Source organism: Pongo pygmaeus, chromosome 1 (genome assembly GCF_028885625.2).
Source record: "Pongo pygmaeus isolate AG05252 chromosome 1, NHGRI_mPonPyg2-v2.0_pri, whole genome shotgun sequence".
Classification (NCBI taxonomy): domain Eukaryota; kingdom Metazoa; phylum Chordata; class Mammalia; order Primates; family Hominidae; genus Pongo; species Pongo pygmaeus.
This window is the reverse complement of record NC_072373.2, coordinates 24,146,787-24,173,697: the sequence shown is the minus strand read 5'-3', so window position 1 is coordinate 24,173,697 and position 26,911 is coordinate 24,146,787. Positions and strand designations below refer to the sequence as shown.

The 26,911-nt window shown below is 41.4% G+C and overlaps 2 protein-coding genes across 3 annotated transcripts in view; one reads left to right on the top strand and one right to left on the bottom strand.

Moving 5' to 3' along the window:
- DNAH14 (dynein axonemal heavy chain 14) overlaps positions 1 to 8,495 on the top strand; it is a 510,612-nt gene extending 502,117 nt beyond the window's left edge. The window contains exons 86-88 of the mRNA XM_063672417.1: positions 7,017 to 7,089; positions 7,505 to 7,665; positions 8,162 to 8,495. Coding sequence (XP_063528487.1) covers positions 7,017 to 7,089; positions 7,505 to 7,530 — 99 coding nt within the window. The 3' untranslated portion in view covers positions 7,531 to 7,665; positions 8,162 to 8,495. The remainder of the gene's footprint in view (positions 1 to 7,016; positions 7,090 to 7,504; positions 7,666 to 8,161) is intronic.
- LBR (lamin B receptor) lies at positions 173 to 26,709 on the bottom strand. 2 transcript variants are annotated; one of them, XM_054474267.2, is made up of 14 exons: positions 26,545 to 26,709; positions 22,484 to 22,662; positions 20,649 to 20,849; positions 18,287 to 18,370; positions 17,838 to 18,027; positions 16,571 to 16,767; positions 13,972 to 14,026; positions 11,152 to 11,343; positions 10,018 to 10,121; positions 8,969 to 9,094; positions 5,350 to 5,518; positions 3,339 to 3,419; positions 3,117 to 3,239; positions 173 to 2,146 (listed from the first exon to the last, which is right to left on the bottom strand). In XM_054474267.2, exons 2-14 carry the CDS (start codon positions 22,646 to 22,648, stop codon positions 1,986 to 1,988), a joined length of 1,848 nt encoding a protein of 615 aa, XP_054330242.1. In that variant the 5' UTR covers positions 22,649 to 22,662; positions 26,545 to 26,709; the 3' UTR covers positions 173 to 1,985. The 2 variants fall into 2 exon arrangements, with proteins under 2 accessions (XP_054330242.1, XP_054330265.1); XM_054474290.2 differs by lacking the exon at positions 8,969 to 9,094.
- Positions 26,710 to 26,911: the final 202 nt, after the last annotated feature.

Genomic DNA, 26,911 nt, shown 5'->3' with positions numbered 1-26,911 from the left:
ACATTCTGAGAGTCTTAAAATAAACAGCAGTTGGCCAGTGGTCCCAAACAGATGATCCTAGGAAAACAGGAGGCTGGGTAGGGGTGGGAATCTAAGGGCTCCTGTCTTGGTCCCAAAAATCCCAGTGTTTCAAGCAAGAAAGGGAAAAAAAAAAAAAAAAAAGGCTCCAAAGTGATCAAAATGTTGCTACATTTTATTCTCAACTTAAAACTTCATTATAAAATTTGCCAAATAAACATGTCAAAAACAAAATTAAAAACAAAGTGTAGCTGATATCCAGAAATTGCAGCCCTGTATTGGTAACGGGCTCTTTTCATTACCAGGGAAAGAATTTAATGTCCTTCCTTCCTCCCCAAAAGCTTCCTTGGTGCAATCCAGTACAGAAAACGCTGGGACACCACTTTCTGATGCCAGGAGAAAAGCAAAATAAAAAAACTGCTTGCACACATTAGCACTGATAAAACAATGACAATTTCACTAAAAGAATGTTTAAAGACTACAGGATGCTAGAGCAAACCAACTTCATGACTGCATTAACATAAGCTAAGTTACATACACTTCAAATGCAGTATAGAATTAACACTGCATATATCTAAATGGCTCATATATAAAATGTGTAATTAAAACCCAAACATACACACTATGTTTATTACATTCCCCTATATTTAAAGTACTGAGAACAATTTAACTCTGAACACAAAAGTTTAGTGAATTTGCTACTGTTCCATTACAGGACAATTAAAAATGAGACTATATCAACTTCACTAGAATTTAATTGCTAAAGCTACCTTATGCACATCTATTAAACTAAAAGAAACGACTTTAACCCCTTAAGTTGTTTTTAAGATAGCACTCCTTTACAGGGAGTACAGTTTTGTAAATATAAAGGATATATAAAAAATACAGTATAAACTGCATAAGCTTAACAGTAGCAAAAACACTGATGAACTTTTAAAAAGTCAAAAATATATAAAAATATTAGCCTGAAATGGCAAATTTTCAAACACCGATCTGTGTAAAAATGTTTAAATATTGATGTTACTCCAAAAATATATACTTATTCTATTTTTTTTTCTATTTGCAACAGTTTATAAAGGCTAACAAACACCTGCAATTGAGGTAGCAAAGCCAAATTCACAAACTTTGGATCAAGAAAAATAACCTTCCTATGTTTTAACAGCATCTTCTATACAACAGTGAATGAATTCTAATTGTTCCAAAATTTTTAATTCACATTACTTTACAAAACTTTATTTAAAATACTGAAAATGTTTTGTTAAAAAGACAGTTAGTCCTGACAATCACCTCACATTCAAAATACTGTACAAAAAAATCTGAAGTCACCATATATTACAAAAAACTAAGCTATGTATTTACATTTTCAAATGTAGTTTTAGAAGTTGAGGTTAAGCCAACTGCTACAAATGGTCTCCCTTAAGCAGTGTCTGCTAATAATCTCATCGCTTTTCACTTTCAGCATTTAATATAGGCCCTTCTTTTTGCTTTCAAATTATATAATTAGTAAAGGATTTAAAGAAAAACAAATGAAAATTCTATTCTCTTACTGAATAAAACATAAATGTACTTTAAATGGAACAGTGTTTTCATTTAAGAAAAGCCAACTGGCAAAAAAACATCAAAATTTGAAAAGTAATCAGAAACCATTAACATCAATAGTATTCTTCACAGTACATTTATATTAAGACTGTCTTCTGTTTTCAGATTTTTAAGGGTTGAAAATTTCCCATTAAAATGCAAATTCTCACATCCTTACTTGTATTTTTCCTATGTTAACTGTAATTTAATAAAAGTAAACACGGCTATATTAAAAGATCAACTACTCGGCTCTATAGTCCTGACTCAAAAAGAAAAAAAAATTTACAGATCCTGTCAGTGCAACAAAAGAAAATTTCGGATTTTCTTCCTTGTTTTTGCAAATGGCAGCTGGAATTGCAGGAGTATTTTGTAAATAAGCCAGAAGAGCATTAGTAGATGTATGGAAATATACGGTAGGGCACACGCTGACAGTACTTTTCCCAAGCCACGCCGTATTTCTTCTTACAGTGGTACTCGTCACGAGCTTCTCGGTGGACAAGCAACATGGTGAAATAAATTATGTAGAAATAAGGCAGAATGTGGTTAAAACCTGGGGATAATAACAGTACATAGTATTAGATATTTTTATTATCACTACAATGTATTTTTTCCTGCTTTCCCCTAAATTCTCTAAAAATGAACCACAAGGTACTTCATTTTCTCCAATAATGAGGAGAATAATTAAACCAGTCTGTAAAATCCCACTGGTAAGTGGCAGAAGGTCGTATCTAAATTAGAAGCTACTCAAAGACTGATGAATCCATTCTAACAATCCATCACAATCAAAACATCTGTCCTCATAGTTAATATACATCTCTCCATTTCTCGCCCTTCTTCCCCCAGCGAAGAAGAAAAACTGCTGTCCTCCACCACAGGCCGGGCCACCAAACAGGCAGCACGCACGGGCCAGCTCCCCCACCTCCACCAGCTCCCCTGGATCCCCCTGCTCCCCCAGTTCCCCCAGTTCCCCCAGCTCCCCCAGCTCCACCAGCTCCCCCAGCTCCCCCAGCTTCCCAAGATCCCCCTGCTCCCCTAGTTCCCCCAGCTCCCCCGGCTCCACCAGTACCTCCAGCTCCCCCTGACACCCCAGCTCCCCAAGCACCTCCAGCTCCCACAGCTCCCCCTGCTCCCCTGCTTCCCCAGCTCCCCACGAGGCCAGACACACAAAAAGAGAATCTCCTTCTCTTCTTAAAAACCAAAGTTTTTCCCAATCTATGTACACTGAATCATGAATTAAGAAGCTGAATTAATTTCTATATATTCTACTTAGAAAAAAGCTATCAGGCACAGTTGAAAACTTAAAATATTGCTTTTAGGCTTAAAGTAAAACTTCAGGCTCTGTGAATTCCCAATTCCCCTCAGAAGCCAGAGGAGCTTCTACAGAGGCCAACCTCACAGTAGAAAACGGCGACAAAAAGACTCACACCCACCTTGGCCACACTGTCCCACACAAAGGACACACACACATCTTTCCGGCGGCTAAAAGAAGGGTCAAACTAGCACTCTTCTGAAACGCTTACCACATGCGAGGGACCACGCCAAGGCCATGATGAGGTCACCCAAGTAATTGGGGTGGCGAACAAAGCCCCACCATCCAGAAACTAGAAGATTTTTTCCCGTTGAAGTATGAATGGTTTTTAAATCTATATAAAAATAAAAGTACATTTTTAATGATGTCGAGACAAAAAGAAAAATAAAACCTTCATGTAATATATATAATATAAACATAAATCAATACTTACGTGCAAGCTTTGGATCACTGGGATTTTTCCGGAATGCATTTTTCTGAGAATTTGCACCTCGGAAGATTACATAACCACAAACTGCAATTTTAAAATATTTTCCTATGTTAATAACTTAGTTATACTCTAATGCTTAATAGCATCTGTAATTTCTCTTAAAAATGATTTCTATGCTCTGAGGAAATTTCCAAAGCAGACTCCGAGGCTCAAGAGATCCTCCTGCTTCAGCCTCCCAAAGTGCTGGGATTATAGGCATGAGCCACCGCACCTGGCCTGATTCTTAAGAACAACTCAAAAACTCTAAATCCCACTATGTAAAAAGATGGTAACCCTTCCGAAATCTATCATACTACTTTAATCATCCACCTAGGAAACATTCTGAAGGCAAAACAAATGTAGTTACATCCATGAAAGAGATAAAATCTAAGACAGCCTACATTACAATAAAATCAATACTAGAGTTCAGTATAATCAAAATTACAAACTATATCATCTGTTAGTTATACCTACTGGCCATGGCACAAACATTTTATTATCAAACACTAGCTTAGAATCAGCACCAGAACATCCTGCACTTTAAATACATGCTGAATCCCACTGTAAGTCTATAAGTTCCTAATTTTATCCAAATTTCAGAATGTCAAAAATCAATTTATCACTGACATTTAACTATTATATAGTCGATCCTCAATAAACTAGTAAGAGAATCACTTTACTTCCTGCTTTGGTTTGAATGTGTCCTCCAAAGTTCATGTGTTGGAAACTTAATCCTCAATGCAAGTGTGGAGAGAGAGCACCTTTAAGAGATGATTAGGTCATGAGGGTTCTGCCCTCATGGACAGATTAATGTGGCTATCACAGGAGTGGGCTCAGTATCTCGAGTGGGTTTGTTATAAAAGTATGTTCAGCCCTTCTTGCTCTTCCTCACTCTCTCTCGTCCTTCCACCTTCCACCCTGGGATGCTGCAGTGGAAGGGGCCTTGCCAGATTCCAGCACCATGCTCTTTGACTTCCTGGCCTCCAGAACCATGAGCCAAATAAATTTCATGACAAATTACCCAGTCTCAGCTATTCTGTTCGAGCAGCACAAAACAAACTAAGACATTCCCCATTTTTAGCTGAACTATAAATACACTGTCTTGAATAATAAAATGGATGACACGGACAACCAAACCACTGGTGAAACTAAATCTTAATTTTAACCAACGGTTTGAACTTCTTCTACCACAGATACTAACTAGTGTAGCAAAACTATCTGTATTTGCAGTTCACTGCTAATTTTCCCTGCTCAACCTCTAGTAGAAGTGTTCAATGAACAGTGTAAAGACAATGAAAATTCATCCTAAAGTAAAATCCATGACTGACCCTGGTGGACCGCAGCTGCAGCCAAACTGGACTTCTCAGTCTTTCCCAACCTCATCTCACACTTCTCCACCACACACCCTTGCTGAGCTGTTCCCAGTGCCTGACTTTTCAATCTCCCCATCCCATTTTACCCTCTAAAACTCAAATCGAACACCATATCCTCCGATAAGTTCACACTAACGCTCCCCAGAGAGAAGTTCTCTCTCTCTACCTTTAACACCCGTCATCTAAGCCCCTCTTAGTGCTCACTCACACACCTCACAGCAAGGCAGGAATGTCTTATTTCTCCTGTTAGAATGTGAGCTCTATGAGGGCAAGACAAATCTTCCTACTTTATAAGATGCCTACCAGAAAAAGCAGGCACTCAAGAGAAAAGACGTATGGTTACCAAAACAAATTAAAACAACTTAAATTAAATTTAAAAGATGGTTTAAAATAATCTGTTTCAAGTACTACTGAGAACCCAAGTACGAACCATCCATTCTCTTTGCAAAATGCAGACTTTTTATTACTCATCATAAATGGCCTCAAATTGAGCTAATGCTGGCCATTCAAAATGGCATGTTTCAAGTATGTAGACAGCAGAGCATAAAAGCCTCAGTACATAATATTTAATAAATTAAACTGAGACTAAACTTAATACTCACATTTCAGAACAATAATTAGAGAAGCCATTGGCCAAGACACTTCATTTGGATGACTGACTAAGTAAAAGGCTTGGAAGCTGTAAATAAACGGAACCCACACCAAGTCTCCAAAAGCCAGCATAAATCCAAATCCATCGTGGATGATGTCCATGGTTGTCAACAACGCTTCCTATAAGGATACAGACGGGGAAAGGGAGAAAGAGCTTCTATGTTTAAAGTATTCAAATAAAGTACTAGTTTACAGGCAAATGTATAAAGTGCTATGGGCGGGTCCACAACCAACATTTTTTTGTTAAAGGGGAGAGAGATCTGGCTCCCCTGGCCTGCTAGGTCTTTCTGCCGTCACATTCTCCTGTCACGCCAGCCTCTCGCTCATGCTCCCGATAACAGATCTCTAAAGCGTTTCCCATGCCCCCATGCCCAGGCCCTCCCCTCTGCTGGCAACCCCTCCTCCAACCTCCACACAGGCCCTACACCCTCTGCTGCCCTCCTGACCTGCTGCTCAGACCTGGGAACTTCTCAGATGTCACCACCCACCAGCAGGCTGCAGTAATTGGGTTACTGTATTTGTCTAGTCACTCTCCACTACACTAAAAGCCTCTAAAAGACAGAGGCTGTGTGTTTTCACCTTTGCCACCCCAGTACCTAGCACAGTGCCAGCCATGGAGAGAAGTGTTCAAAATATGCTTGCTGAAGGAATAAGATCACCAACTCTTTTTGCTTCAATTCCACATGGACCAATCTAATTTCTGTTCATAATGTGGCATTTCATGTAGATTTTCCACAGAAGAAATTAAGCTGCCTGGCAACATGGTGAACTGACAGCTTCGCTTCTCATGTAAATTAATGAAAGTGCATTACTCCCTGGTGATTTGGTTACCATGAGCCAGATCGCCTCTGGACCAGGATACAGGCAGGCCAGACTCTAGAATACCGAGACACCACCAAGGTCAACACTCTGAAGGTCTGGCCTGAGGGAAGCTCTAAACTACCCGGAACCTCAGTACAGACCACTGATGTAGAAATATTAGCCAGTATAAGCTCTGTTGGAGAATCAAAGCTCTAGGTTAAAGAAAAAGAGTGGTACCTCCAAATAGCACTTTTTTTCCAGAAAAGAAAGCAAATAGGCCATGGAACAGAAAAACAGATGTCACATGGAACAGAAAAACCAATCTCACAAAATCTAGCTCCTTAGGCTTATACTCTTTAGTTACCACAGTACTTTATTCTCTTTAAAAAAAAAAATTGACATGTAATAATCGTACATATTTATGGGGTACACAGTGATGTTGCAATACATGTAATATATAGTAATCCAATCAGGGTAATTAGCATATCCATCATCTCAAACACATTATTTCTTTGTGTTAGGAATATTCAATATCCTTCTAGCTATTTGAAACTATGTATCACTGTTAACTATAGTCATCCTACAGTGGTATAGAATACTAGAACTTAGAACTTACTCCTCCTATCGAGTGGTAATTTTGTATCCTTTAACAAACCTCTCCCTATCCTTCCCTTCCCCCTACCCTTCCCACCTTCCCATATCCTCTGTTCTACTTTATACTTCTATGACATCAACTTTTTTAGCGCCCACATATAAGTGAGGACACGCGGTATTTTAACTTTCTGTCCCCAAGAGTGTCTTATTCTTATCTCTCAAGGCCTGTGATCTGATTCCTGGTCCAAAAGAGGATAAAGGCGACAAATTGGTGGGAGCAGATAAAAGCAGGTGTGGTGAGTGGCAGTGAGAGGGCAAAGGGTAAGCACCCAGTGCTGGGTCGGGGGAGGACCTTAGCCCCACCAGCTCCTGAGCCCCAAGGCTTTCACAGGACGGCTCAGAGGAAGGGTCATACATATTTAAACTGGTAGTCTCAGTTTTCTTAAGGTATAGCACATTCTTGAATACAGAGGGATTTCTATCAAGTGACCTGACAAAAGTTATTAAGCATCTGCTAATTGCCCCGTGGCATGCCAGAATGCTGAAGAAATCATAAAATACAATCTTTCCTCAAGAAGCTTATTATCATCTGGCTGAGATACTGAGAACAGACAGAAAACAATTTCCTAACTCTAGTTCTCTACCCCTGGGGCTATGTTAATATTGCTTTAAGCGTTTTGCCTTAAGATGCAAAAAACTTTCTTTTAACAGAAGTCAATGTTTGGCTAAATCTATAGAAAATATGAACTTCTAAGCCAATTAAAAAGTGACGACCACAACGTGGCAGAAAGCTATTAATAGAAGAAATCAGAAGAAATAATCACTCATCAACGGAAAGCTACTAGAAAGGAAGGTTTAAAGAAGCCTCTGAGGTGAGCAAAACTGTGAAATATCATTTGATTTGCAAACTGTAATCTATATGCTCTTTTGGCAACTCATTCTATAACAGCAAACAAAGCTACACTGGTAATAGTGCATTTACAAAACAGTTGTTTTTTAATTTCAAAAACATGTTTAATCTTGGGTCGACTTGGAATTTTTCAAGTCAATCTGAAGTGCTATCACCACCTTCACAGCTTCCCAAGCTCTGAGCCAGGGTCTGTGAAGTGGCAGGAGCGCAACAGGAACCCGTAATTAGCGGATAGCACTAATCCCACCGCTTGTAATTGAGGTTTACCTCAAAGTGGCCCTAATCCTCCTAAATAACAAGGAGATCATCGAAACACCAATATCAAACTTGAGAAGTTGTTCTGACTAACCATTCTCTGCGATTTTGCATAGAAGGACAAAATTAAAGACCAGCCGGCAGGGGTGGGGGAGATACATAGTATTGATGACAAAATAATACAATTTTTTTAAATGTTCCAGGCTTAAAGAGAAAAGGTCTTCTCTCAAAATGTCAGCAGATTGTCTCAACCGACTGTCATTAAAACTTGTTTTGGAACATTATGATGTACAGCTGCCAGATTTGTTTTTAATATGGAAAGAAAACTAGACTTGGAATTTGGAGATAATTACAAAGATAATAGTAAATATGATAAAATACTTGTAAAATAAGCCTGAGGAAGACAAAATTTTTAAAAGGAATATGCTGGCTGAGAGAGAAAACAATCAAAACATTGACCAGTCTTCAACTAGTAGAAAGACCAATCAATGTATGAAAAAAGACTCGAGATGGAAACTTAGCCTTATTTCAAGTGGTTTCCTCAATGCATCTTGATTTCTGATTTTACATTCATCTAATTAGAGCTAGCCTTTGTATTTTAAAACCTTAACAATAAAACGTCTCCCCGATTATTTAAAAACTAGGTGACTCTTGACAATCCGAGAAACACCATTCTAATTTAGTAATCATCCATCCATTTTCATGTGATACCATAATTACCACCACCCACAAAAACAAAACCAAGATCCACCAATCTTAAATATTTAGAATATTACTTTGAAACACAAGAACAGCTGATAAACACCAAAGCACTCCCAAATGCCTAGAAACTTCCCACCTGTCAGCACTCCCTCGTCAGCTTCGCATGGATGGCCTCGTCCTCCTCACAGGCAGCCTTGGAGGCAGGCCGTGCTCCCCTCACTCTGTGTGCAAGAAGCCGAGGCTCTGACAGGTCACTCACCCACTCAAAGCCATCTGACTCCAAGGCCTCAGCTCTTAAAATTAATTACCTCATTCCAGAGAGCATCCACCACATAGAGAAGCTGGAAACTATTAACTAAAATCATGGCCAAGGATGGAACAGCGCGGTCCTGTATTTTCATTTCAGCCAAAAGCATCACCAAGTTAATAACCACCTGAAATAAAAGGGGAAAGTATATAGCCTCAAAGCACCTCCCCAGAGACCTTAGCACTACAAAGGCATGAGTGAGCTTCACAGCTGAGACACCTGGCAGACGCCACCTTAACTCCTACCCGCCACCAGGAATAAGACATCTCAGCACCACAGGCCCCTGGACCCAACGCACTGAGAAGGACACAGCTATCATTTCTGTGTTCCTGTCACAGTGGGTAACTTCACCCCAATCAAAGAGAACACTGAAATGACCCAAACTGAGGGACACTCTTACAAAATAAACAACCAGTACTTTCTAAAAAGTATCAAGGTCATGAGAGACAAGAAAAGCCTAAACAACTATTAGACTAGAGAAGACTAAGAAGAAATAACAACTAAATGCATCGTGGAGTCCTGTCGAGGTTCCTGGAACAGAAAAAGGACAACAGCGGAAAAACTGGTGAACTCGACTGAGGCCTGTGGACTTGGTAACTAATGCTGTCGCCATGTTAATCTGCTGTTCTTCATCATTACACTATGGTTTCCTCCAAGGTTAACGTTGTGAGAAACAGAATGAAGGGTGGAAGGGAACTCTTTGCTCTATATCTGCAACTCCAAGCCTAAAACCAGGTAAAATTTAAAAAGGAGGAAAATGCATTTTTTCTTACATCACTTCATCTACACTATCACTTTCCTACATAAATATAAACTGATATAATAAAAATAAAGCAAAGAAAAGTTACTTAATTTGTCATAACCTGTAACAGGGCATCTTAAACCTCTGGAAAATACTTACAACAAAATATTTTGACAGATTTATGGAAAGCCATAATTATCCCTAAAAATATACCACCCACTGCTTATTTTTGAATGGTCTACATTTCTTTCTAGCAATTAATTAGACCTATTGAATTGAAATTTAGAAAGAAAAAAAAACAGACATACCCATCCAATCAATCCAGGGCGCAATTCACAAAAGTATTTGAGATCAAAAGTACCAATTCGAGGGTTTAATTCACGGCCAATGAAGAAATCATAGACAGCATTTCCTGAGAAAGGAAAAGTGTTTACCCAAACAGCGTTCCAAACCCAGTCAGCAGGCTTTAAAATGGCACTGCTGCCCACTATCCAGGCTCACAATTCAACTGCCCGCAAGAGCCTGAGCAGGGCTCTGGTGTTGAGAGGCAGACAGGACGGCACAGACGAAGGAAGCCAGGAGACGCCTGCCCAACTGAAAGGGCAGTTGCTACAGCCTTTGGGGGAGCCAGGGGCCCAGATACCCCAGGTTTCTTTAAAAAGTTAACTAAAATCATGGGGGCCCCCCCAAAGGACTTCACACTCCATTTTTTTAGATAGGCGACATTTTTTTTATATTGAAATACTTTAGGTCAGCATCAACCAATTTGTAACCTCTTTTTTGTTTTTCTTTTGTTTTTTGTTTGTTTTGTTTTGAGATGGAGCCTCGCTCTGTGGCCCAGGCTAGAGTGCAGTGGCACAGTCTCGGCTCACTGCAACCTCCACCACCCACGCTCAAGCGATTCTCTTGCCTCAGCCTCCCGAGTAGCTAGGATTATAGGTGTGCACCACCACACCCAGCTGATTTTTGTATTTTTAGTAGAGACGAGGTTTCACCATATTGGCCAGGCTGGTCTCAAACTCCTGACCTCAGGTGATCTGCCCGCCTTGGCCTCCCAAAGTGCTGGGATTACAGGCATGAGCCACCTCGCCCAGCCAGTAACCTCTGTTGTTTTGTTTTTGTCTTTTAAAGAGTGTTTACTATTTTGGACAAAGAAATAATATTTGTCATAAGTCAAAATGCCTGTAAGTTTACTAAACGTCTTACTGTCATCAAGCAACTGCAAAAAAAAAGAAATGAATAAGAAAGTATGAAGGAAAAACAAAAACATTTTCTTCCTTTAAATTCATATCTAACTTTTTTCTTCATCTTTTCATTTTTTCTTACTTCTTTTCATTTCCCAAAAAATGAAGTTAGAAAAAAAGCAATCTACTCAAATCTGGAAATGGCTGCTGGAGGGCTCTGGGACACATTCATCCAACACGTGATTCATCGCTGCTCACCAGAGCTGGCAGGCGACAGGTCATTCCGGGGCGCTTTCAAAGAGCGTATGTAGAGATACACACTCAAGACCACACAAAAAACAGTGGCCGCAAGTGCAAACTGAAGAAAATGACTGTACACGTAATGAAACTCTACGCCCTGGAAGAGAGATGTTCCGATGACTGCAGATGTCAGGATAAAAGCATAGAATCCTTTAAAAAAAAAAAAGGAAGGGGAAAATTAGTGTTAACCCAAGGCTCACATGAAACTTATACGCCACTATGAAACAATGCAACGTTCATTTTTAAAGTCTTACTTTCATTATTCAGACTAAATACACACAAATATGCAAATAAGCAATGTCCTAAGGTATAATTTTCAATATACATACCATTATCTCTTGTAGAACTTTCCAAATAGTTTAACATATTGATTCTTTTTCAGTTCAAATGGTCATTATTTGCTTTTAATTAAGGGAAAACTGACAAGAAGTGCAACCTGAAAATTCCCACAATCCAAACTCTCAGGCACAAAGTCAAATGGCTAATTATTAACAGAGCTGGGCCAAACACACATTTTAAAGTCTAATGCCATTACCTAAGGGGAGGGTATTATGCACCCACCAGGGGTCAGGCACCGAGCTAGGTTGGTAGTTACAAAATTATAAATATTTATACTTAACCAAGTTGTCAATAATGGTTTCAAAAGATTCTAGTAAAACTCTATCATCCAGAACAGAGATCTTAACATGCCACCCACAGAAAAGATGCCACAACACAAATGCCCGAGGCCAGGCAGGGGACTGCGAGCACCTGGGGGGTAGGGACAGCAGGTGGGGACATCCATGTGCATTGCCAAGTTAAAAAGCACCCGCCCTGTGAGGCTCCACAGAACTCTCGTTCCGGGCTAGTCCTGCAGCCACACAGAAAGGCTCACTGGAAGATCCAATTTTTTCTTTTGGCTAAAGAAATAGTTTTGCTTTCAAGGGAGGTGAGTGCCTCAAAGAGCTGTGCTCCTAAAAAGTCATCAAATCACATTTGGATAAATGGTCAAAAGCAAAAAAGAGGTAGCTGTTATTTATATGAGAATTCTAAAAACAAACTTTTTGTAAAGTAAAATAGTTGTCTCAAATTATCTGAATCCACATTTTCCACAAATACTCCAAACAATAACTTCTAATTTTAAATTCTGACTTTTAAAAATACTCATTTACCTTTCATAAAATGTATATTTTTAAAAAGAATGGTTAGATAAAGCAGTCTTTTCTCTCTAGCCTATATGGATTAAAAATAATCATCCAAAATGTCTTAGGAACCTCCTTAGTTAATAATCGTAAAATCTCGAAAAGAAATCTCAATACTTGAACCAGAGTAATTAGATGAGGAAATTTTTAAAAAGGATCAAGCAACTTGGCCAGCCACTCCCCCACTGGCTCCAAGAGCTCTATGTCCAAGTACTGTGCTCAGTCTCTGAATGTACCACACCCCTCGGAGGGAAGTGAAAATATAACACAAGAATACTTAGAAAAGAATCGGTGCCTACAGGGAAACACACAAAACACTGAAATCAAAGGACCTGGTGGCAAAGTCAACAACCCACCTCACCCCAGACTCACCTTCCCTGGTGTGGCAAGTGAACCACCAGAGGGAGGGAGGCTGCCAAAGGTTCTAAAACTTGCTCCATCAGCAAAGAATTTGGTAAAAGCAACAAAAAGTCTGACAATACCAACGACAAGTATTAAGCACCCACCATCTGGAGCTAGGGGAGACGCCTTATGACACGACTGGCACTAAAAGGCAGAAGGTGTCTAAACTATCTTTGGCTTCCCCTTTAGAACCCAGCAGAGTGATTGCAGACAGAGTAGATGCTGGGTAAGTCTTGAAACAAAGTATCCAAAGTTAGAAAATGAAGAATTGAAAGGATAAAAAGTTCAACCATTAAAATATACAATGTAATTCTCAAGAAAAGGAAAACACTCTATTCCATCTTGTTAAATGGAAAATCATTCAAGGATGACTACAAAATAGATCTGTACTTTGCCAAAGTCTTCAAATGACAAAGCTGGACTGACGCACTCAGCACATGCTCTTATAGTGCGAGGTGCCGGACCCAGAGGGAGCAACGTCTACCCATTTATTGAGCTGCACAGCAAGTTCACAACTCATCCATCCAGCACTCCCATATGAATGAGCACCTACTATGTGCCCATTTTCCTGGCAGCAAGGGCGTCACAATGAACACAGCCAAGTCCTTGCCCATGAAGCCACATTCTAGTGGAGAGACCCTAATGAAGAGACAAATACACTGATGTGTGGAGGCACAAATGTCAGACAGAAAAATAAAACAGAGCAGGAGAGAGAAAGGGACCTGAAGGTTTCTCTCAGCAGAGACGAGATGGAGGTGAAGATGCAGGTGTCAGACATTTGGGGGTAAGTTTTCCAGGCAAAGGCCCAGGAAGTGTGTGTGACGAATATTCAAGGGACAGCCCAGAGGACATGAGCAAGGACAAGAGCAGCTCATGCAGCAGGAGTGGCCTGGATGCCCGCATCCGGGTAACACCTCAGGTGATAAAATCCTAGACAAGCACAATGATTTCTAACAGTGATGAACACTATTAAGAAAATAAAACTGGAGAGTGGACAAGAGTGACGAAGAGGCTATGTTACTTTACATGGCATAATTTACACAAGTTGGCTACAGGTATAAACAGTTGCCCTTCCGACTACTAAGAGATAATTTACCACTTACTACTCTGGTCTAATCAGCTTTAACAAAGAGTTTAACACTTAGAAGTTTAAGCTATCAAATCATCAATTTGAGTCTTAAAAAAAGAAAATCACCATTTAATCTATACTTGAGTCTTCTTCCATCAATAAGAGGCGTTCCTTCTACAACCTTAAAAGAAAAAAAATTTACAAATTTACAAAGCACATCACCATCACATATACATATATACGCACACATATATATATATTCTACTATCACTTAATTTTCAACACGCCCAAGAAGGAAGATATCTTGTAATAGGGAAATTTAGTAATGTTTCAAAAACCCTAGTGGCAAGCCCTTTAATGATGCAATCCCACCTTCAGGAATTTATCTTAAATACAAATTCAGTAATGACTTCCCAGTGTAGGACCAAGCAACTGCAACAGCCACACTCCCTGCCACACTCCTGTGTACCACCTCAAGACTAAATGTGCTTAAATACCTTTATATCTAGTGGATCCCTAGCTCAAACATCTACCGATGGCTGCCCACTGCTTACAAAGTAACAGTACGATTCCATTGTCTTCCATTTGTGGGGTCCTTTTCAGTTGGGCTCTACCCTGTTTATCCACTCTACTATGACTCAAGGGCTATTTGATGACGCATACTCATATGCTTACTTGCTCTGCTATATATTATATATATATTGCCCATCCAGTTATTGAAGCATTTCATGTGATTCTTTTCTCTGCAATAAGAGGCTGTGAGAAAGCAGGTTGGTGACTCACGCCTGTAATCCCAGCACTTTGAGAGGTCAAGGTGGGAGGATCACTTGAGTCCAGGAGTTGGAGACCAGCCTGGGCAACATGGTGAAATCCCCTCTCTACAAAAATACAAAATACAAAAGTTAGCCAAGCCTGGTGGCACGCGCCTGTGGTCCCAGCTACTCGGGAGGCTGAGGTGGGAAGATGACTTCAGCCCAGGAGGAGGAGGTTGCAGATTGTGCCACCGCACTCCAGCCTGGGCAACAGAGCAAGACCCTGTCTCAAGAAAAAAAAAAAAAAGAGAGAGAGAGAGACTGTGAGCACGCATCATGCATCAGAACCACCTCCTCTCTTCATTTGGCATCACCCACAGCATTCAGCACAGAGATACCCACAGGCATGGCACCCAACAGAACTATAAATATAGTATCATTTGCTCTGGGCTAAACTACTTTATCCTATCATTAGCGACAGATTTCATTAGCTAGCATTCCTCCTCTCCCAGGAGAAATGTAAAAGCTGTTTGAGATCACAGGATTAGTAAAATCCCACATGCTAATTTCAGATGATCCTTATCTATTAAAGGAGTCTAGTAAATGCTGTGTTAGGCTTTAATCTGTGAATATACAGATCCAAATATACAGTCAGCTCTCCGTATCGACGGGATCCACATCCATGGATTCAACCAACCAGATCCAAAATATTTCAGAAAAAATTGCATCTGAGCTGAATATGTACAGACTTCTTTTTCTTGTCATTATTCTCTAATACAGTATGATAACTATTTACATGGCACTTATGTTGTATTATGTATTATAAGCAACCTAAAGGTAACAAAGTATACAAGGAGGATGTACACAGGTTATATGCAAATACTACACTATTTCTTATCAGGGACTTGAGCATCCTCAGATTTTGGTATGTACAGGAGGTCCTGAAACCACTCCCCAAGGATATCAAGGGATGACTGCATAATATTAATATATATTTTAATATATATGCTTTTAGTCACTTTAGTCTATGAGTATATACATATATGACTTTAAACACCAAAACTGCTTTCCTTGACACTCTGAAATCACCTTACCCTAAATGAATCTGAATTTAACTGTAGAGCCTTACCATAAAAATGACTGAAGGTCTTTATCACAAAAATCCTTGCTAGAGCCACTAAAGTTACGGTCTCACTCTACAGTATTAAGCCTGCAGCTCTACCCTCCTATCACTGGCATTCACCAGTAAAACCAATCCTTTGGTTTACAGACAGTTGGCAAACTTGCAAAGTCCTAAGAATAAGATCTTTAAATAAATTATTTATTACTTAGGGAATCTCATGTTTCTTTAAATATATCCAAGTAAAGGATTCTACTGAAAGAAGAAAAAACTACACTTAGCAATGGAGAGACAAATGTTAAAGATATTGCAGGAATCTGAAAACAACGTAAAATGTTCTTGACAACAAGCTTCTGAAAGAGATGAAAATTAGAAACTTTTCATACTTTTTTAAAGTAAAAGATGTAGACTGAAGTCCATCGAGCCCAGTAGCCTATCAATTAATCATTTAAAATGCTGCATCTGAAATGACACATACTAAGAGTGAATTTTTTTTCCACAGCAACCTCCACTGAGAGTCAGCTACTTTACAAAATAGCCTATTCTTTTCTATTTGGTTTGAAAAGTTACACAAGAAATCTCAGATTTTTTTTAAGTTCCTCTTAATAGGCAAGTGTTATACAGACAGCACAAGAGAAATGGCTTCATGAACTAAGTTTTGGGAGTTATGACCAACAACAGCCTCTAACCTTTAAACTACTCTAAGGCTGGGCAGCATGGCACAGGCCTGTGGTCCCAGCGACTCAGGAGGCTGTGGCAAGAGGATCACTTGAGCCCAGAAGTTGGAGACTCGCCTGGGCAATATAGTGAGACCTCATCTTATTAAAACAAAACAGAATTACCATAAACGTACCTTTCCAATTGGCAGCAGGTAGAACACGACTTGAATCAAAAACCACAGGAGGTAGACCCCAAATACTCTGGTTTCCCATAACTCATACAAAGCTGGCAAAGGAGGAGGGAAATTCAGAAGACTGGGATCTTTCTGTTTACACATCAACAGCAACAGGAAGAGGAACACAGGCAGGCCAAACATGATGAGAAACACACCTGCAAACAATTCATGAACATTCGAGGCTCAAATTTCAATCTGGTTTATTTATTTAAGAATCATGTTAGATTTTTTAAGATCAGAACTCGTATCTGGCTAGCTGTCTGAAACCAATTTCTAATGTACCATCAAAAACTCCCATTTCTACCTGTCACCTCTGGTGGCCTGGCAACCACGGGCATCAAAGTAGTAAAATAAATAAATAAATAAAAATTAAAAAAAAAGAAAGAGGTCCAACACTGAATAGCTACACCCACCTCAGAAACCAAGCTCTAAAACATTTGACCTCCAACCACTAAGAAGCAAATGTGCTGAAACTCCAGCAAACTGATGATCAGAACATCTAAAAATTATCAGCCTAATCTTAACAAAAAACTTTATATTCCCCAGTTTCTAACAATTAAAATAGTGTCACGTTCATGTAATGTGTGCAGATTTTAAGTGATGCTGGACAGCATCTGTAACAGACCAGCTAGTCAAGGGTTATAACAAAACACAAAGCAATTAAGCCATGCAGGATTTTGAGCCATTTAGACAAGAAGTCTTTTCTTTTACTAGCTCATAAAATTTCATCAGTTCCACCCACTTAATAACTCCAAAACTCTGCATACTTCAGATCTTTGACCCTCACAATCAACCTGCCTAGCAGGTAGGGCAGCCTCCGGGATCCCATTTTATGCAGGCAGCTGAGGCCCACTGCTAGCCCCTGCTGCCTCAGGTCTGATTATTAGCAGAGCTCTCTGTCCCTGATAAGTAACCATCTGTGCTATACAAACTCCCAGATCAACCTTCCTTTATCACTTCTTTGTACTTCTGTGCTCAAAACCTCTGAACAGACTGCTAAAAGTTTTAAACACAACTACAATGGCATCCTTTCTACTCCATAATCCCCCAAAATGCTCCCACCTCAAGCCTTTGCACCCACTGTTCCTTCTTTGGAAGGCTCTTCCGCAGGTTCCCACCAGGCTCATTACCTTGCCTGCCTCAGATGTCTTCAGAGAGGCCTTTCTAGTTCACCTTGTGGCAACCACCCCTACCTGCCCTCTCTGGGCCCAGCTCTGAGGCCTACCAGGTACTCCTCCAAACTCCAAGTCCTTTGCCCGGATGGGGGTCACTTCAAAGGTTCTCACTGCCAGTTCTTTTGCAACGAATTTTTCTTCCTTAGAATCTATTTCTTTTAATTTGACTTCTTCTCTTTTTGGACGAAGGCTATACTGTGTAGCTATGTAACTGCTTTCTTGTGACAAATTGAATTTTTCCTAAATGAAAAATTTAAAAATTAAATATCTGCAGTGAACAATTACCACTAATGCTACTGCATTAACTATTTCAGCATCTCAACACAGCTATACACTAATAAGAATAAATTTGTGAAATTATATTCAGTCTTAATTTAGGGACAGAATTTTAGAACAGGTTATAAAATATTACAATTTTCAATGTGCTTCTCAAGGGAGAGTCACTTTTAACCAAAAAAAAAGAAAAAAAAAACCAAGATGAAAGTGAACACTTTCCCACCTGTGTATTTTTATGAGGTACGTCATTTCTCTCAATGTGTTCAGGCTCCCCATTATATCTGCTGATGCTATTTCCAAATGGCTTCTAAATTGAAGAATATAAACATTTAATCAAAAGAACTGTAACTTATTAAAAAGAAACATGATGGTAAAAACTTACTATTTTGGAATCAAGCAATAAAACAGATTTTTCACAGCCTTAATTCTGAAGAATTTAACCCTCACTTTGTTAAAAATGAAAAGGAATAAAACTGACTAGAATTTTCCAGTCTCTGAAATATTGGATAGATTTCTACATAAAATCTTTCATCTGGCCAGGCACGGTGGCTCACACCTGTAATCCCAGCACTTTGGGAGGCCAAGGCGGGTAGATCACCTGAGGTCAGGAATTCAAGACCAGCCTGGCCAACATGGTGAAACCCTGTCTCTACTAAAAATACAAAAAAATTAACCACACATGGTAGCAGGCACCTGTAATTCCAGCTACTTCGGAGGCTGAGGCAGGAAAATCTCTTGAACCTGGAGACGGAGGTTGCATTGAGCCAAGACCGCGCCATTGCACTCCAGCCTGGGCAACAAGAATGAAACTCCGCCTCAAAAAAAAAAAAAAAAACTTTCATCTTTCACGTAATCAGACTGAATGTTATCATTTCATTGATAGATTTTAGGGGTATTTACTATGAAAGGCAGAGAAAGTAAAAATTGGTAAATTAGTTCATTAACTGGATAAAAAACAAAAGACATTCAAAAAGACATTCACTGCTCCAAAACAGCCAATAATGGAAAACTAAGAAATAGTGGGTACTTATGCAATACACAGTAGGCCCAAGGCTCTACTAGTAAGAAGCAAAGCTTCTGTGGTTCTTGTGACACCAGGACTGTAAGATTACACTGTAAAAATACGGCAGTCACTAAATATTAAAAATGAAAGAATAACAAAGTATCACACAGCATCTGTTCCTGGAGTCCCTGGGTGGTAAAGAGAGCCACTAATAGTTAAAATGTTCGAATTCAAAATGTTAGTTAGAACAGTAAGTTGAAAATGTCTGACAGCCACATTCTCCAAAAAAAAATATATATATATAATACTCGGAATGAGAAACTGAGCATTCATACACTGATACTACTATAAACTTTCTTGATGCAATCTGGCAATAAGTATTAAAAGCCTCAAATCTGCACCATACAGCTGACCTAGCAGTTCCACTTGTAAGAATTCATCCTAAGGAAATAATCAGATGTTAGATAAAAATACTTGTTTGTAATAGTGAAAATATGGAAGGAAAAACACTAAATGTCTATCATTGACGGAGCTGACTTTAACAATTAAGTTACAGCTATATAATTTACCATATATCCACACTTAGAATACAACAACAAAAATGATGTAGAAAAATACACTCTGAAAGGTTATCCCAATATTTTAAAATCTCTTAAAGCTGACTTCAGAGCAGTATGTATATAATCCAGTTTTTAAAGTTTATTAAAAGTCTGTTGCCAGGCACAGTGGCTCACGCCTGTAATCCCAGCACTTTGGGAGGCCGAGGCGAGTGGATCACGAGGTCAGGAAATCAAGACCATCCTGGCTAACACGGTGAAACCCTGTCTCTACTAAAAATACAAAAAATTAGCCGGGCATGGTGGCGGGCGCCTGTAATCCCAGCTACTAGGGAGGCTGAGGCAGGAGAATGGCATGAACCCAGGAGGCGGAGCTTGCAGTGAGCTGAGACTGAGCCACTGCACTCCAGCCTGGGCGACACAGCAAGACTCTGTCTCAAAGTCTGTGTGCCTTCTATCTAGAAAAGAGGTTAACATTAAGTGAATAGAAGTTTACTTTTATTCTTTTTACTTAACATACTTTGTCTTTGGTCTACTATCTAAAATACTATTTGTACAAGATCTACAGGCTCCATGCACCCTGATATTTCAAAGCTTACATCTTGAAAGTAATTCCACTAAAATCATCATCTTTGAATAGGTAAAGTGATAAAGTATAATGATGCTAAGAGTAAGAATGTTTCTGTAATACGGGTTTGTCTTACCATTTCATACATGATATGAACTTTCATACACTGTAAAAACCTTACTCAGTTCAATCTACAAGCTACATCTATTGCAAATTTGAACACTGCTTTTTTAAAAACTAAAACATTAAATAGCATTTCTGGTAACTGAAGGACATTCTTTTCCACTGATATTTAAAACTTTCTATTCCAAACATTTGTTTTTTATGAAAACTTCCAAAGTCATCACCTTAGATTTGATGTTTCAGTGACATTTTAATATTATTAACTGCAAGTAACTTGAGTAAATATATACATAAAGGGGAAGACAAAAGGCTGTATAAGGATAAACACAAGTACCAGAATCAGCGGAGTCAATTTAACTTCCACTTCCCTCCTTGCTTCCTTAATGTCGGCCTGGTGGGAAGCAGAAGCGGATCGACGGGCACTTTTAGGTGGTCGACCAGGGGATCGGGAGCGTGACCTTGATCGACTCCCTCGGCGTCTGGAAGGGGAACTGGAAGTTGAGCCACCTTTCCTTTGCCTAAAGGAAGTTAAAGGCTAGAAAGGGGGAAGAAGGCAAAGAGCTTTACCACAAATCATAACACATACAGACAGACCCAAACTAGAAGAGGATAACAAAGGCAGGAACTGCTACCATTAACACTAAAATCAGCACGGGAAATGTTAGGATCTGAGAATGGATCAGATGAAGCCAACGGAAAATGCTTTCATAATGATCCATCTTTCATGAGACAAATGCAGCCTTTCCATTCCTGTTCTTTGAAGGTATTTCCATGAAATGAATGTATCGAAACCAATTAGCTGTACTTATTTCCAACACCATATGCAAGAAGGGTAATAATTAACATGGATTAAAACTGAGACGATAGGACAAAATAAATTAGCACACAGACCAAAAAACAAAACAAAACAGTACCACAGTTTCACTCTGAACAAAACACATAAGCAGATCTTGAAAATAAAACATGAGCTTGGATGACTGGGAACTGTTTCACCGTGTCCCCACCTACTCCGAATCTCCTTATGTTGCTTCTAAGGATGTAGATAAATTATGCCCCAGGCCAAGTCCTTCACCCCAGTTTTTGTGTGGTCTTCCTACTAAGAATGGCTTTTACATTCTTAAATGATTACAAACAAAATCAAAAGAATAGTATTTCCTGAAGTGTGAAAATTATCCAAAATTCAAATTTCACTGTCCATAAAGTTGTACTGGAACACTGCCATGTCTGCTCCCTTCCATACTGCCTGGAGCTGCTCCCATAAAGTCTAACATATTTACTTTCTGTGCTTTATTCCTGGTCTAGAGCACTCAAAGTGTCATCCTCAGCCATGGGTCCTAGAAATGCTCGTTACTAATCTGTGCAAGTACCAAAATTGAGAAATAGGTGTATGGAAACGTTTATAGCATTTTGACAAAGTAATCTCCTATCTATTGAATCTGATAGTAAAACTGTAAGTCGTTTATTTTGTATGTCTTTATTTTTCTAGTAATTCATTTTTATGGCATTTTATATAAATGTTTGTATACTACGGATCAGATATCTTAAAACCCAGGCCCTCACCAGACAGGTTGAAAAGCCCTGGGCTAGACTCGAATCTAATTAATGTCACTCTCCTGATTAAATCCTTAGTGTTCAGGATGAAGCCCAAACCCTTGGGCATGGAATATAAAAGCCCCTCCAGCCTGGCTCCTGCTTAGCCCTCCCCTACCACCCCCTTCCAGCACTTGGCTGACTGTGTCCCCCAGACCCCCAACTTTGCCATACTGCCCTCTCTGCAGAAGCAGCCCCATCAACTGCTGTTTTTCCTGTTTGTTCTCAGCACTTGGCTAGGTGTCACTGCCTCTGAAAGCCTGCCCTGAAGCCCAGGGCTCTTCTCTACCCTTGATACACTCAACACCACCCACGGCAAACTCCAGACACAGAACGTAGTAAACCCAGGGGACCAACAGATGCAAATGGCTGTCTTTCCCAGTAAGTGTGAGCTTCTTGGGAACAAGGCACTATGCCTCATTCATACATTCCCAGAGCCAAAAACAGTATGTGACCCAAAGCAAGACCTCAATCCTCTGCCTTCAAACCGAGCTGAACTATCCTGAGCTTAGAAACCATACTTAAGAGTTATTTCCCACTTACTGTAAACATACTCTGATAAACCAAAGGAGCTCTTACCTTAATATCATTCTCTTTCAATTCAAGCTCTGTTCCATCTTTATACTTTACAGTGTAAAGCTGGGAGGCGCTGTCATGGCTCAGAATTTCTACTTCATAATAAAGTGAACTCCCAGGCCATCGACCTCTTACCACTTCACCATCCGCAAATTTCCTACTTGGCATTTTCTATAATTAACCTGAATAGTTTTAAAGAAAAAAAGTTGAGTCAATACATACACATTTATGTATTTGTCTTTTTCCACAGGCTGATCACTAAAATACAACTTTCCAGAATTGACTGGTCAGGATTTTAGGGCCAGAAAGGCTACATTCAATCTCATTTGGAATAATTTTAGAGGATGATTTAGCCACTGTGTTATCTATGTAAGTGACACTAAAGATTAATTATAACAATGTATATAGGCGCCATAAGTTTACACTATGTAAAATGTTACCCACCTACCGTGATCATAGTTCTTGCTAATCAAAAAATGAGGCACAATCTCACAAAGGACACATTTTCTCATTTGTAAATTTGCATATCAACTTACAACGGCTTTAAAAATGCATTTAATTGTATTTTTAACAAATTGCCTTTATTAAAAACAGCAAACTATAAACCAGACTGGGAAAATCAAGGATGTACAATTAACATGACTATAACCCAACAACAGGAAGAAAAATAATTCCAAGTCTGTAATGAATAAATTTGGGGGTTTAGCTTTCAACTCTTACAGCTAAAGTACAAACGCATACCAAGTGACTCTGCCAACCACCCACCTAAGCCAGGGTGGTTGCCTTCATCCAAGTTCACCTCTCTCAAGCCTACAGCAGACATCGACCCCCAATTATAACATTATTTTTCTCTGATTCAAAACATAGCCCACAAAGCCCCACAATACTCCAAGAATCCACAAGCAATCTGCAAGAACTGCCACTTACGTGAGGCCTGCCTGCCACCCTTTTTGAAATATCAATTTGAAATATCAATTGATAGCTGGGTACTTCCAGCTGCCAGACAGTAATGCCGCTCCACCGGCTGACCAGCGGAATCACATTTCCACACAACAAAACTAGGGCTGACGACCTTCCCCAGTACCACATGAACTAGCTGGTGCCACGTCCAAGGGGGAGCCAGTAGGACAGATATGAGCTGTCCCCCAAATCACCTTCATTTCACCAACTAAGCACTTCTTGATGTATTATCCAAGCATATCAATGTACATTCCTCACTGGCTGTTGTTAAGAGCTGATGATACAATAAAAGCAACATTTAGGAACCTTTGAAGACTCTGGAATTAAGGAGAAAGTTGAATTACCTACCCCAAGGGAGCAGTGGGAGGGTGGGGGGGAGGCGGGGTGAGGGAGGCCTTTGTTAACCACATTTTTTCACTGTTAATCGTCTGTGAAAAAACTTAACAAGCTCTACTAGTTTACAGAGACGGCAGCTAGGTTGGTAGATGAAAGAAAACACAAGTACTTATCTGGTGATTAGAGGATGTCAGTCAATTAACACATTAGGTAAGAAAGCCAGCTTTCTTCCCTACACATATCTGAGACTGGGCATCACTGGGGTAATGAATGGGTTTAGGCTTGGAGTAGTGGGGAGGAGCCCACAAGTTTTCAGGATGAAGTCAGGCCTGGCTGAGTCACCTGAGGGGCACTTAGGAAGCAGGGGGGCAGTGAACACCTCTGCATGAGCAGGGGCATAAAAACGGAAGGTGACAACATCCAGCTTTGCCTATTTCAACATTTAGCTCAGAGCCTCCAAGTACAAAGAAAGAGGAAGGAAATGTACCCTCCTTCTCTCTTCTCTTGAGCCCCCTCCTCCTCCCTAGGCCCCCCAAAATCAAACCACTCTTACTAGTACTAGCTCTCCTACACTGGTCAGCCAGAGTTAAAAGAAGGCAATTATGTCTTCCTACAGGAAGATACTCAAGTTGCAAAAAACTCTTTATAAACTTTTGAAACACAAGCCCTTTAGGACGCAGGGGCTACTTGAGGTTTTAAAAGACCCTTGAACAGTTTCTGCGTGTTCTTAAAAACTTATTTACTGGCATCTTTCCACTGCACTTACACACCACATACACAGTATCTGTGTAATATAAACGCAGGCCAGTACCAAAAAGATTCTTATCAATTATTCTGGGTTAAAAAAGTTAACGCATATGGTGGATACCTGTTAGGTCTCTAAAGCTTATTTTTTAAAAGAAGAATTAAGATTTGCTTGGAAAACAAACAAAATGAACCAGCATTCTTCTTAGAAGACCATTATCTTATACACAAATGTTCCAAAAGATGAAGCCAGCAACATGATGTGCACCCCCACTTTACACAAGATCCACACACAATTGTCAAACGTGAGGATACAGTGCAATCACATCCTAATATACTCCCCCACAGGAGTGAAATAGCCAGGATGGCACACAAAAGCCCCACATTTGTTCATGTCACTATGCACTCACCTACAGGAGTCAAGATACACACAGGCTTTTCTTACAAGAGATGTTTTAGGCAAGTGTGTTTGTAAAGAAAAATTTTGTTCACTGCACACAATGTCCTCATTCGCCATAAACAGGAAAAACACGGAGACCCTCAGGCTTTTCTCTATTAAGCCAGATGCCCGCTAACTTCAGAGTCAACTGGCACTGCAATCCTCACACATTCCAGCTTCGGTATGTTACTGTTTATGAACACAACAATTATCTGCTCATTAGCATTACAAGGTGTCCAGCCATCTTTCCTTCACTTCTCCAAATTCATCTAAATGTGGCATAGAGCAAGACGCTCGAATGAAGTTCGACAGCTTCCTTTTCACACCTCAGCCCCGGTAGCCCTACTAGGCAAAATGCAAACAGGAACCCCGGGCCTTGCTCCGCGCCCTTTGCTTCATGAAGCAACAGAAAGGCCACCTTCCTGGCTGTAAAGGCAGAAGCGCCTTCTTCCCCATAAACATCCTTGGGCAGCTCATCGTTCCCCTCCTACTCGTTCTTCTCCCTCTTCCCAGGCAGCCTGAGAAACAAAACTTAAACTGGACTTGTTGCCTAGTCTAAATTAGGATCCCTCTGCTCTTCTCCGTAGCTCCATCTTCTCCTACACAGCAGTTACTACAATGCGTAACTACAGATCTACACGTGTTTACGTGCAAGGTCCCCGGGGGCCTGTTCACCCTGGCACTGCCCAGGCGCCGCGCCTCGCGCTGCAGGTGTCCACGCGCGGACCACGGTATCTACCGCGCCCTCGTGTGAACACCCGACCGGGCCCCGTAATCACTCGGGGAAAGCGCCTTCAACAAAGCCCTCCGCAAGCAAGTGCTTACTAAGTGCCCCTTGAGGCTACTGGCAGTGCGAGGCTGGCTGTCACTAGAACATTTTCCTGAACCCTCAAAAAGGTGAAAAAGCAGGACCGTGCTTTAGCAGGAACACGCACACCCGCCTAAATACCCGATTTTTGAGACTGTCCGGGCGAAGGAATTCAACGCATCGGATCGAGCAGCCCTGCAATGTGCCTGGACAATCACCAAACCGCGACGACCACGACCCTCAAAGCCAGTGACAAGCAGCGCGAATCTAAGCCCACCTCGGCCGCAGCCCCTTCCCCGTCCCGCCAGGCCGCCGCGCCCTGTCAGCCTCCTACTGCAGGACCGCGGGGCCGCCTGCTCATCTGTCAGACCGGCGCTCAGAGGGGCCGGGAGCCAGGCTGCGGCGGGACAGGACAAAGGCGCCCACGAACCCTCCCTGTCGCCGCCGCGCCACAGCCGCGCCGCGCTGCGCCGCCAACATGGAGGGAAACGTCCGCAGTTTAAAACCCCCAGCTCCATTTCCGCAGCGGGCCCGGCTCGGGCGACCTCCAGCCTCGCCCGCCGCCGCCCCGACCACCCGACTGGGCCAGAAAAGGCGAGGGGGCGAGGAGGGGAGGAGACGAGGAGGCGAGGAAAGGAGGGGAAGGCCGCCGCGCCAGGCCCCGCGCCCAGGGACCCCGGCCCGGCCGCTGCGCCGGCCTCGGGCCTCCTCCCTCAGCGGCCCCTCGAAGAACGCGCCGCGGGGAGCTGGGAGCAGGGCGGGAGTGGAAGCGCTCACCTGCGCCAGGCTCCGGCGGTGACACGGACGGCTCCCGGAGAACAGTCGCACAGCAACCCAGCTGCAGTTCCGCGCGCGCGACGCTATCCGGCCGCGCTCTCGCGCCCCGCAGTCCCGCAAGCCGGGCGCGCGCCTCCCCGGCCCCGCCTCGCGGCGCTTCTCCCCTCCCCTCGCCTCCCCTCCCCTCCGGCGAGGCCGCCCGGGGCTCCCATTGGCTCCTCGGCCTTTTGAATCATTCCCGGCGCTGTCGATTGGTCCCGGGCCGTGGCGCGTCCTCCCCGCCCCACCCTGCCTTGGGGAGGGGGGGAGGCCGGTGAGCGGGGGAAACCGAGTCTGGCGGGACGGCCCGGAGCCCGACGTTTGCCAC

Excerpts from the sequence above, each read along its gene's own strand:
- LBR (XM_054474267.2), bottom strand. The coding sequence starts at position 22,648 with ATGCCAAGTAGGAAATTTGCGGATGGTGAAGTGGTAAGAGGTCGATGG. Across the intron at positions 20,850-22,483 it reads TGAAAGAGAATGATATTAAG|CCTTTAACTTCCTTTAGGCA; the intron begins GTAAGAGCTCCT and ends CCCCCTTTCTAG. Across the intron at positions 3,240-3,338 it reads CAGTGATCCAAAGCTTGCAC|ATTTAAAAACCATTCATACT; the intron begins GTAAGTATTGAT and ends ATTTTTATATAG.